This window comes from Amblyomma mixtum, chromosome 3, assembly GCF_055824585.1.
Source record: "Amblyomma mixtum isolate Tamu chromosome 3, ASM5582458v1, whole genome shotgun sequence".
In the NCBI taxonomy this organism is placed as follows: Eukaryota; Metazoa; Arthropoda; class Arachnida; order Ixodida; family Ixodidae; genus Amblyomma; species Amblyomma mixtum.
The window spans coordinates 240,848,203-240,861,189 of NC_143014.1; the positions used below are offsets into that span (position 1 = coordinate 240,848,203).

At 45.6% G+C, this 12,987-nt stretch overlaps 1 protein-coding gene across 1 annotated transcript in view; it reads right to left on the minus strand.

Moving 5' to 3' along the window:
• Positions 1 to 3,399: 3,399 nt before the first annotated feature.
• Positions 3,400 to 12,987, minus strand: part of LOC149354158 (translocon-associated protein subunit alpha-like) — a 35,222-nt gene continuing 25,634 nt past the window's right edge. Inside the window, exons 6-8 of the mRNA XM_089575940.1 lie at positions 11,692 to 11,771; positions 6,087 to 6,180; positions 3,400 to 3,741 (exon numbers count right to left, since the gene is read on the minus strand). Coding sequence (XP_089432066.1) covers positions 6,087 to 6,180; positions 11,692 to 11,771 — 174 coding nt within the window. The 3' untranslated portion in view covers positions 3,400 to 3,741. The remainder of the gene's footprint in view (positions 3,742 to 6,086; positions 6,181 to 11,691; positions 11,772 to 12,987) is intronic.

Genomic DNA, 12,987 nt, shown 5'->3' on the forward strand with positions numbered 1-12,987 from the left:
CGAGCCCTTATACTCAATCCAAAAAAAGAATCATTCACAATTACACCGTGGGTTGTTTTTGTAAGGCTTGGAGTGTCAAATGAAGACCGCCGTTTTTACGGTACTGCTTGTAACCGTAGCACGTATTACCTTTTACCTACAATCGAAACGAAAAAAAGCTCTTTTTGATGCTGCTCGTAATCGAACAAGATCGGTGCACGATTCGGCGAACTAATTTCAGGCGCCGCGTAGCTGAACACGGTGAACTGCAGTCCTCGGGATTATGGGGATGCGAGTGTATACTTACGGGGGCACTGTATACGCAATGCGTATAAGTACATTACCTGTCGCTACGAAGAAATGTTTTGGAGTTTAGTGCTTCTGTGTTTTCGAGTGTAATGTTGCTGCTGATGGCGTCGCGACAACGCAAGACGACGAGCCGGCCATCTTGCTATCTCTCAGCCGAGTTTTATTTGCGCAGTTCTCATTAGAGTAGTGTTCTCGATGACACCACGTTACCGAGCGATTAGAGTACTTTTCCGAGCAGCACCATGATGTTGCCACATTTCTTCATCGGATTCGAAGGCGCGAAACTCCACCTCATAGCCGGGATATGGCGTAGTCGTCGTCCGATGGGTACCTGAAGCACGTTGCATCTTGTTCGTCGCCGTCGCAACATGGGCTCCGGCGACGGCAGATCCCTGCAGTTGGTCGACAGTAGCATCGCCTTGCGATCGTAGTAGCATATGGACGTGCCTTACTTCGTGCACTGTGCATGGCATATGTTCTCGAACGCGAAGTCGATGCCGGTGCCTCGCGAAGTGGTGATTGCATCAGAATCTTAAGCTGAGATCGGTATGCATCACGCCAATCAACGTTAACGTTCAACATGCTTCCTGATCAAAGCATTCTACGACGAGCATGGTCGTGCCGCCGCGTAGAGCCGAAGGCAGATTCCTGTACACGAACGTTGGTCTCGTACGATCGTCGGCAGTGAACTGCAGCCTCCGGCCGCACTTTCTATATGGTCATGTGGTCGCAGGACAGAATATTTGAATGTCGTAGTTTTTTCTTGGTATAATGCCTACGTGACTGCCAATATGCGTGCCTCATAACCCTTTCAGGCGCTTTGTACACAATTGAGTGCGCGGCAGACTTGCAGCTTTTTCTGAGAAACTGAAGCACTTAGCAGTGATTTCGTTATTTCAGACAAATTGAGCACCCTTCTTGTTGTAAACAAGCTGTTTTTTGATACCATGTAGCGAACGCAGTAAGTAATATTTCACATGACATTGAGCTAGGTAGCACTTTGTACGGCGTTTTTGTGCAGACAGATTTTGCCGTGAGTCAAAATATTGGTTGTTTTTCCTCAGTTTCGAGCGCAATGTGAATCTTCGAAACACAAAGTGATTCAGCGATCCCTAGGATGTTTACCTGACACCCGAGAACATTTCGATGGTACTATTTCTAACAAATCTGAGACTTTGTATGGAATTCTCCACATGAATGTAAAAACTTTACTGATGGGCTTTCATGCTTGAAAACAAACAAATTCCCTTTCTTGAAGCCTGAATATACTACTTAGGTGAAAAAAATAAGTGATTTCAGTCAAAGCAAAAATGGCGCCTGAAAGGGATAAGCAACGGGTGCAATATTTCATAGAATCATCTCATCTGTATACAGAGAAAAATTACTGAACCTATAGTTATGTTAGCACAGCTACCATATACTCTCTTTTAATGGCCACAATTTTTTAAAAATCCAGGTGTGAACTTTTGAAGGTGTGTCCCATAGACAAATAAAAAAAACATATAACTATATTTTTCCCAATTATCTGGTACAGAGTGCGGTCCATACTTGAGTGCAGCTTTCACACGAGATTGTATGGCAATTGATTCTAGCCAGCCATTCACAACCTACCAGCACTGAAGTCTTTTGATGCACATATGGTGCACATTGTTTCAAATACCAAGGCTCCAGTAACCCTCAAAGGTCTGTTTCGAAAGGTAATGCTCCATCAGGGAAGGGTTAGGAAGAGTATGAAAGAAGGGGCAGTGTGACAAGCCCCAATCTGTTCTGGAGACCCTGCTAAACTTCTCAACAACTGTACCTCCTTTCCATATCACATCCTTTGTTCGACAGCTTAGCAAAAGTGCTCAAAACATTTGTGTATTTACACCAGTTCACACAGAATGAGGTGAACCTGTCTGTAACTAGAACGTTACAAACCATCATGTGAAACAAGCCTCTAAGCAAAACCTTTTTTTAGTCCTCAGTAAAATTAAAAAATAGTACACTGGTGCACCAACACACACTGTACAGCACCTTACAAAAACGACTACTTCACCAGGTGCATATCAATTACCTTGCATCCACAAAGCTTGCATTATTTCCTTTATCGCCGCATAAAAGCTAGACACGTTCAAAATAATTAGAATCTAGATGATACGATTACGATTGATCTGAATTTAGAAAGTGTCTCGGATGGTCTAGTATGTACAGAATACGTTACGATTCGGGATTGTACGGAAAGTTTTTCAGGCTGGCACAGACGATACGAACGCACAACTGCCACCCGCACACATGAGCTGGAACGCGCGTGGGGCCGCCAGGTTGGTCTCCGAGAGATTGGTTCCGCAAAGATCAATCACAGAGATAAGAATCTACAGACTAGTCTCTTTGATGCTCATTTTCTGGCCATGTCTTGGGACACTGTGAGCACAAATACAATCGCAAACTACCACAGCAAATGTGGATTTACAACGGCACCGGTCGCACTGCTGATTGACAAAGAGTCCGACGAGGATTTGGCTACTGAAAGCTGGGGTATGCTGTACATTCAAGCTTCTCACGACTTCGTCACCTCGGACAACATTGCAACCAGCGGGCTGAGGAACATTGAAGACGATTGATGGAACAAATGAACTGTCGTCACTGGACAGCAATGAAGAAGAGTGTGACCCATTGTCATTGGGGGCAGAAACTCTCAACACCCTCGATGTTCTGCACCGTACCGCAAGAGCCGGCAGTGCGAGAGATGAAACTGTGGCACGGTTTTATGCTTTCCAGGCTGGGCTTATCAGGGAAATCAAAGCCAAGAAGGTGCAAAACAAAAATTACCACCTTTTTAGACAGAGAATAATTGAGCCAAATAAACTGTCTTTCATTCTCATGTTCAACTTGGCTTGCTTTTGATCACCCAAATCAGGATGATAGGAATATTCTCCAGGGCCCCGCTAAATTCGTATCATCAAGATTCTACTTAAGCACTGTAATGTTATGAAAAATTACCTGGATGACAAATGAAGGCCCATAAAATTCCAGTCATATGGAATAAGTAGCCCTATCCTACACATGCAGTGGAGGTGCACCTTGATGCCAAAAAGGACAAGTACAGGTGATTACACAAGAAAACAAAAGTAAAAAAAAAGTTCTTTATTATAGTGGCCTATCACAGCCCACTGCAGCTCCTGACTCCAACCAGGCTGCTGTCCAGCCAATGTCAGGACCAAAATTTAATACAACAAAATTATGAAGAACCACTCCCACAGCGATGACTGGACGTAACTTATTTCAGCGCTCAAAGAGGATGCCTGTGGCAGTAGATGCAACGATATGACTGTGATGCGATGTGGTGCTCAGCATGAGTGTCACGGGCAACAGTCATAACTTCGATGGCTCACTACTCCTCTCCTGATCCAGTGCCCCTCTTGAGTCGTCGTGGCCTTGGTGACTGACGTGGTGACCTCTTTGGTGACCGGTCTGCATGCATGCAAGCAATGTAACAAGTTACTCGTTTTACTTCATTACTCAAAACCCAAGCTGTACTGTATCTTAGTAGATACGAAACACTGAGAGCCAAGATTTTAAAAAGAAAAAATAAAGGGGGCGGGGGGGACGAGGATGGTGAAAAGAGAGAGAAAGCACATGCAACGAATTATGAGTTGCCCTCAATACACCATCATCTGATAACACCCAAGCACTCTGTACGGTGTGGCAGCAGTACAGTCCCAAAGGAACCCCAACGGCTTTAGCATCAAGAGTGTCTACTATATAGGTGTTTTAAAACTCAGATTTTTCAACATTTTCACAACTCATTGCATCAAAAATTTATGGAAAAGCCGCTTTGTGACAGTAACTGTGTGACAGTCGAGGATACTGCCTCAATGTGGTAGCTAAATACGGCTTGAACAACAGCTAGAGTGAGCCAATTTTTATGTGCCGAATTATAAGTTATAAGGCGTCCATATCTCTCGTGATCTAACTTGGACTCTCCATATCACCAACATAACTAACTCCGCAAACAGTGTCCTTGGGTATCTTCGGCGCAACCTTGCTCTAGCACCAAGTTCTCTCAAATCGCTCGCTTACAAGACTTTCGTCAGACCTAAACTTGAACATGCTAACTCTGTCTGGGATCCCCATCAGACTAACCTAATTAATACCATTGAGTCTGTTCAGAATCGTGCCGCGAGGTTCATCTCATCTGACTACTCCTATCATACCAGCATCTCAGGTCTAAAATCACGATTGCAATTGCCTACGCTAGTCACCCGTCGGAACACAGCACGTCTCTGCTTATTTCATAAATTCTTCCACAACTTTACAGAAGCCAACCAATTAATTCCACGTGTCCATCGCATTTCCCGCCATAACCACCCGAACGCTGTTTACCCTGAATGTGCCCATACCACCACATTCCAGCAATCATTTTTCTTAAAGACTGCCCGTGACTGGAATAACCTCCCTGCTGAAGTGGCCACCATCATGATTCACCGTCTTTTCAAGAACACCATCGAGGAAGCCCATTCACCAATGTAATTTTTGTCCATTTTCTTATTAATATATATATTTTTTTGCCGTGTTATCCCCACCCCTCATGTTATGTCCCGAAAGGGACCTTTGAGGAATAATAAATAAATAAATAAATAAATAAGTTCCACTTTGCTCTGTGGTTAAGGGGGGACGAGGGTCTTAACTAACTTTTTTATTTATGGATATAGTCTCATGAAATTTTGCACACAGATGTATTTTTCTCTTCTGATTTCAAATACGTAATCATAATTGAGCTGGTGGTCTTAAATCTTACAAAGTCTAGAATGTAATTAGGTAATTTCTTATGTAGCTTTTATGAATGTTCTCATTGCGTTTTGTTCCATTTATTTACATGAATTGATAACCAGAGAGTTCCCATACCTGGTGACATTCTTTGTTTACTTTTAAAGGGATGTCAAGAGTAAAAGGCCGCAGTATTTGACGCTGCAACTTGTTAAGCTAATTGTAAATTCCTATTTATATGTGGCCTAAACAAAAAAAGGAAGAATGTCATCGGGTATGGGAATTCGCTGGCTATCAATGAATTAAAATCAACAAAATGCAGTGAGAAAGTTCATTAACGCTGCATAAGAAATTATCTAATTACACTCTAGAATTTAAGATAACTTTTGATGGAAGTCCACCAGCTCAATTATGACTACATTTTTAGAATCAGAAGAGAAAAACGCATCTGTGTGCAAAATTTCATGATTCAAGCCATAAATGAAAAGGTCAGTTTTAAGACACTCGTCCCCCCTTAAGAGAACTGCATCCAATGCCTGAGAGAACAAAATTTCTTTCTTTGCATGCACATCATTTTTTTATGTTAGAGAGTGGTGATCGTGGGCTTAGCATGGAGGAACGGTAATCTCACAAAGAAGGTGGGAATAACTTCAATACATTTTGCCAAAATTCAGCAGCAAGTAGCAGGGTTGACCTCTCGGTGGAACTGGCACAGCACTCAAATCAATGCTGTATTTCTTGTCGCTTACATGTTGGGTAAACTACAGCAGTTCCAATAACTGTAGCACAAAAACAACAAAACTAAGGCCATTGTCGAAGAAGTAGCTACAGCCACCTGATGCGACGCTATATGCACACAACATTCAGCTTAGCGAGACAGCATTCGCAACACAGAGAGTTGAACTGCGGGCACGCTGCATGTTGCTTTTACAATAACGAAACAAGAGAGAAACTTGGTGTGAAAGCAGTGCCACCATGCAAAACCTCATATTACTGCAGTGGGTGAACCATTTTAGGGCTACACAACTGCACAAAAAACCTCCACTCACTCAGGTCACGAGTTTCCTTGGGGAGCCAATCACAGTCCACATCACTGGAATTTGTAGTACCCATTTCCACCTTTTGCTTACTGGCTGGCCTCTTCTGTAAATAAAATCAAACAGCAGAGAAAAGAGTGCATATTCTAGCTTAGTGCTACCAACAGGGTTCGCAGCTGCATGCAAGCTAATTTGCAAAAGCCAGAAAGTTGAAATAACAGAAATGTCAAAGGCTTTGCACAATTGTCAGCAACTTATTTCAAGCATGGCTAGTATAAGCGGAGTTAGCTAAAATGTCTTCAACAGCACATATTGGCAATATTGCTCCGCTGCTTTGGACACACAGTGTGTGCAGACTGGAGACCAAGAGGCCCTGCCACCTCGCCAACCTTAGTCTCCTGGCACAGTGTCTTCAGCTCGCCGACTGTCATTACATTATTACAGCAGTCACCGTATAAACGCATGTCAGGGCCTGTTGGCAGAATGGGGGTTAAGAGTCGCTGCTAGCAGCTGCCGCTGCTTGATGGAACCACGGTCAAGTCGACACCCGTTCCCACCACCGCAGACAGGAGTGCTGTCGAGTCAATGAGTTGAGTGACGGAAGGAAGATTACGAGTGGGTTTATTTACATTTTTACAAGCCAAGTGAACAGAAGTGAGACGACTATGCCGCATTTGTTGTCGAGTTTTATACTGCAGTGATGTGATTGGCTGAAGCCATTTTGGAGCAGCTTTTTGGAGCAGCCAAAAGGGAATTTTGGAGCAGGGAAAGAAGCTTTTGGAGCAGCTCAAGGCTCATTGCCAAGTGAAAAAATTGACTTTGTGAGAAGTAAAATAGTAAAATAAGGAGGAAACCTTTGGGAACAAAAAGGTGCTGTTCAATAGGATGTTAGGGGCATTTCGATGCGAGCAAAATGCAAAAACACCCGTGTACTCAGATTTAGGTGCATATTAAAGAACCCCTGGTGGTCCATTTCTGGAGTCCCCCACTACGGCGTGCCTCATAATCAGATCGTGGTTTTGGCAATAATTTAATTAAATTAGAGGCAATTGTGAAACATCATATGTTGGCCCAAATAACTAATTTTAGAACTTCAGTGTCATGTAATCTTTTATGCGACCAAGTATAGATCAGCCCTGTGTTATAGCCGCCAAGCCCCTATAGGACAGCAGTTATAAATGGACAACAAGGAATTCACTGGAACTTTTATTTAAAAATGATTAGAATACGCGTTTGAATGTGAAAATATGCGTTTGGCGCAGCTTTGGCACAGAATAACAAAAATGTAGCAGGATGTAGCAGGTTTTGCCTTTTGGCGCACATCGGCGCAATTGGCGCAGCTATCACATCACTGATACTGTTCTCGTTCCCTAAATTCCCTAGGTTGAGGACGCCCACTCCGGGGTGGGAGGGGCCTAGAGCTTTAACTTGTGCACACCAACACACCACCGCACTTATGGTCACGCCCCCATCGTGTGTTGAGTCTGAGGGAAAGAAGGTTGCCAACGAGGTAGCGTCGACTGCGGCAGGTGATGGTTTCTGGCCAGCCGAAGGTTGCCGCGGGTCACCGACATCTGTTCTTCATCAAATGACACCCGCCGCTCAAGTCCGGAACGCGAGGTCACGAAAAGGCCGGAAAGTGGTCCCTCGTCCCTGGACATGATCGCGAGGGTTGGGGATGATGCCCGCCAGCTCGTTGCAGTGCTTGGCATGCCGAACAGCCATAAGAAACGAGGCCCTTTGTTCCCCGGCACGGTCACGGCGGTGCTCGACACGTGCAGACACTTCGGAAAGGCAGTCTGGTTTTGCTTAAACTTTAGCCCCTTCGTTTTGGTCCTGCACTCCAACCGGGCAAACTCGGTAATTGGAGGAGGAGGAGGAGGAGGAGGATATAGAAGAGGAAAGGCAGGGAGGTTAACCGAAATAATAATCGGTTTGCTACCCTACACGGGGGGAAGGGGGTGAGGGGATAAAAAAAAAAGAAAGAGAAAGGAGTAACAGAAAATTGAAGTCACTATAAAACGTCACTGTTCGTTAAAGTCACAGCCTATCATGCAGGCCAGAAGTTCTCAAGAAGCGGAGCAGTGCCTTGCAGGCCTTCTCCGCCGACGACCGCCGCGGCCAGGGGCCGAGAATCTTCATTTCCGTGAAAGGGCGTGTATCTAGGCGCTCCAGCGCACGGCTGAGAGATTGCCTTTCGGTGGTGTAGGCAGGGCAGTCACAAAGAATGTGGGTTATGGTCTCGTCTTGCCTGCAGATGGAACATGCAGGACTATCAGCCATACCGATTAAGAATGAGTAGTGATTGGTGAACGCTACACCAAGCCAGAGGTGACACAGCAAAGTTTCTTCTCGTCGTGGTAGGCCTGATGGTAGCCGGAGCTTCAGGTCTGGGTCCAAGGATTGTAAACGGGAATTGCAAAATTGGCCGGAATTCCACGCGGCAAGCGTGATGTCCCGCGCAAGTGCGCGAAGCCTGCTCGCTGCATCCGATCTCGAAATGGGGATCGATACAAAATCGCCGTCGTCGTGCGCAGTTCGCGCGACCTCATCCGCGCGGTGATTACCTGCTATGCCGCTGTGCCCCGGTAGCCATTGGTAGATAATGTCATGCCCTTTGTTGATGGCAGAGTGATGTAGCTGTCGAATTTCTGCGACCAGTTGTTCATGGGCTCCACGGCGAAGAGCAGCTTGTAAGCCTTGGAGGGCAGCTTTCGAATCGGTGAAAATAGACCACCGCTGAGGGCGCTGCTGACTGATGCACTCAATGGCGACACGAAGAGCGGTGAGTTCTGCACCCGTCGAAGAAGTGCGGTGACCTGTCCTAACACTAATTTCTGTAGTGCTTGCGGGTATGACGACGGAGCCAGAAGAAGATATAGGGTTCACTGAGCCGTCGGTGTAAACGGTAATTGGAATCAGCTGTCACCTGGGCCCTCTACGTGCGGTCCATGACGGCAGGCCTGGGGACCACCACCCTCGAGTTGCTCGGAGCCACCAGGAAAGACATGTGTGCCGGCTGCTTCGAAGCGAGACTCGATGACGCCCATCTCAACAGGCCGCACTTTTTTTTCCGGATTCGAGGGCCTATTTGCCAACCATTGGGCCGCCAACAGTTGCTCGCAGGCAGAGCTGATCGCAGGCCACGGCACAAGCATTTAGAAGGCTATCGTCACATGGGTGATCGAAAGTCCGGGTGCGGCTGTTACATGGATTTCAATACAAAATATTTGCTTCGGGAAAACAGGGTGCGGCCCGTACACGGCTGCGGCCCTTACACTCGTTTATACGGTACTTCGTGCAAGAGGTTTTTCCACAGCATGAGAGTGAGAACACTTGACGTTTGCAACCGTGACAAACAGCCATCAAGCACGAAATTATGCACAAGCGCCTCGAAAAGTGTCTTTTTGCTCCAGTGACGGTTCAGCAGAATTTGTCGCAGCTGTCATCATGCAGATGTGAGGCCCTCTGGCTCCTCCTGGATGCCTGCTGCAGTCACCATTTGTTTCTTTAAATGCAGACCTTTGTTGTCATGATTGTGCGGATCTCGGAGGCTATAGGCTGTACTTCCACTCACTTGGAAATGGTGATCAAAGACACTTTTTCAGTGCAGATGTCACAAGCTTGAATCGAGTGGCAGGAAAATCTTTATAAACACAATTTTTGCAGCAATAAAAGTCATTTGCTATTACATATTATCAATACGGCTAGAAAGAGGCACAGAATTTTTATTGTGACCAAAATTAGCGTGGAGTGGTCCTTGGTGCCTTTTCAGGTCGATCACTTAGCTTTTAACTAGCAGCCACTTTTGTGCCTGCATCAAAAAAGATCGTGCAAATGAATTCTGTGCAGTACGAACATTTCCTGGCACAGGTGAGTGTGTTGTTTCACAGCAAACAGTTCTTCATAATATCTCGCTCGTAAGCCCAGATGAAGACAAGTCCTCTTGCTTGAAACATCTGCTTGAGAACTGAGGCTTCACTCTCACCCATGTTCATTTTGTACTCATAACATTAAGGCATTTGTCCCATTCTGCAGCAGAATATGCTCATTATTGTTGCACAAGTTTCTTGAACACTCATGCCATATCAATAACAGCTTCTCTGGATGTCGCAAATAGCTTTGTAGAGTAAATATTTCTAACATATAAATGCTCAGAAGAGAGACAAAAGCATCCCTACCTATAGCCATATTACCACATTTACTCACATAATGAACACACATTTTTTTCCGAAAAAATAAAAATAAAAACAAACAAAAATTTGGGCCGTGTGTTCATTACGCAAAGTGAAATATTCAGAATAAGAGGCGGTAAAAAGTGGACGAAAAAGTAGGCTGATATAAATAACTACTGCATCCGGCACGGCTCTTTTTGAAAATGAAACAAACGCACCCTTCAGCATAGTTTTCATGCCAGAGAGCACAGTTTCCAACACACTTAGGAGCCCAACATGCTGCCTAAAGAGAGCAACTCTAGTTCACTTTAACACGGCTCTCAGCACTCAGCGCAAAGCAAAACTCCTACAAGTTCCAACAATCCTCAGTATGGCACACTGAAAAGAGGAATTCTTTGCGACCAGGTGTGGATTGTTCTGGTTGTTAGACACCCGGCAAATCATTCTTATAGACCGGTCGTTCTGCAGGGTGAGACATAGTAGTCTTTACAATCAATGGCTGGCGCCTTATATTATATGCGTACTTGCTGGTGTTTAAGAAAAGGCAGCGGCTAACACTTCCCACCAGTAGCAGACTGCATGCAAAAAAAAAATGGGGTGCATTCATTATGCGAATAAATAGCTACTACTTTGACACTTTTTGAACCGAACGTTGGTTCAACTTCAGGGGACGTTTAAAATTAAGCCAAGCCATCCTGAACACACTGCTGCTGAACCAACCTAGAACAATAACTATGGTTACGCTTCCTTTCTTCTCGGGCTTCACGAAATAATTTTGGTCGGTAGTTTAGTAGTGCTGACCACAGAATATTGTGCAAAAGCAGTTTTTTTTTTCTTTTGAAGTGGACACCACCGCCACATACCTAAAGGCGCGATTAAGGTACCCACTGACCCAGGGAGCCAGTCATGCACCTTTACTTTCCTCAATATCATCGGAGTCTGCAACGCTGCCAATGCCAAGTCTCTGCCTCCTTTGACACATTTTGCTCCACTGCTGCGTTTCTGCCAAAGCATGCAGCGCACACCTCACTCACTACCGCCACATAGCTCCAAACACGAATGACATTTCCACTGAGCCAGGGAGAACCAATTATGCATCTTTCCTTTCCTTTCGTGACTGTCTCAAAATCAGGCCTACCAGCAGATTTCGTAGGGTCGGAGGCTTATAGTGTTTTTTGCACACAGATGGAAGTTAATGAAGGGGACCACATGCAATGCCTAGCGCGAAAGTGCGGCAGTAAAACACAAGGCGTGATCGGTTGTGGCCACAGCACAGTGCTCTCATGCAGTGGCCAGCGAAGCGGATCTGTTTGTTCCGAAGTGGGTTCAAAACCCAGTTGCGGCAATATTATTCCGTAAGGTATCTGAGAGGCTTCAGACAAATACTGCCTGTACAGAATTGCTAGTGAAGTAGTGAATTCGCACTAAAATTAATCACTTACGTCTTTCCATCAAGTTCTTCATCGATTTCCACTACTTCGATTGTTTCATTGAAGACAGCATCTTGGAAGGCATTACCATCCTTGAAAGGAGGTAAAAATAAAGTACATATCAGGCAACAAGCAACAAATTGAGCAGAAGAAAAACACTCAGGACCCTTAGGCAACTATACAGTCCCGGGATAACGAGGCTCCTGTTCAAAAATTCTCGCTACTGCTTTCTTATAGCAATGTTCTGCTCCACATATGCAGGGGAGCATCCTGACCTATTCCCATAATGCACTCAAACATGATCCTCATAAAGCGGCAGCACTTGCCCATCATGAATCCAAAGTAGCAATAGGCACGCAGATGCTTCAAGCAAGGTTGTTTTAATCACTTAACCGTGCATACTTTGAATATGAACTATTCCACACTAGCTTGCGATTCGTGCATTAAGCAGTATAGGAGGTATTCACATGACGCCATCCGCAAGGGGCGCTAGCGGCCGGCGCGGCATTCACCATGTTGGTGGTCGCGCGCGGCCGCCGCAGCCAGCCGCAGCGTTAAATAGCCGATGATGTGTGAAATGTGAGTGTATTTCGCGTCTCGCCATAAATAATTACTGTCCGGCCCGTAACACCGCGTTACTGAGAGGATGTTCCGGGAACTGCGTGAAGCAGAAAAGAGCGGCCACGCTCAAAAGGTTCCACTTTGTGAAAATGTCGGCCTGTAAGAAAGCGGAGGCGCCGGCGCAGTGTGAGACGTACAGGACTGCTGCCGCGCGTTGAATTCACCGGTATCGAGGCCCACCTTGTGCACGGCTTAGGTTTGCTGGCAGGCCAAGGAATTAAAGGATATAAACCTATGAGAGGGTGCAATTACTTGACAAGCGGGTGAGTCCAAGAGCCGTGCTGTGGGTGCCGACGTCCGCGATGGCGACGGCCGAAGTGCCGTTTTTGAAGAGGTGAGTAATTCGAAGGGTCTGTTCACTTATCTCTATCTGCTGAAAGTGACGTGTTACTACTGAATCTAGCGGAATGGCTGCACACTGCGTTGCTGCGAAAGCGTTAGACCTCTTGTGCTTACGAAGCAGCGCTACGTAGCTACAATCAAAACTGCAAAACATTCTCGCTGTGTCTGCCGTTCGTGCTGCGAGCGCATGGCAGTATTTTTGTTTGACCGTTCTGTCGTGTAAATAAGGCAGCTATGACGCTTTGCCTTTCTGCTGAAAGACCGTCTGAGAAGCGTCAGCAGTTCGCGGACTACAGGCGCTTGAATTATCAATTTCTGCGGCGGCAGTTTTGGAATTTCGGTTAA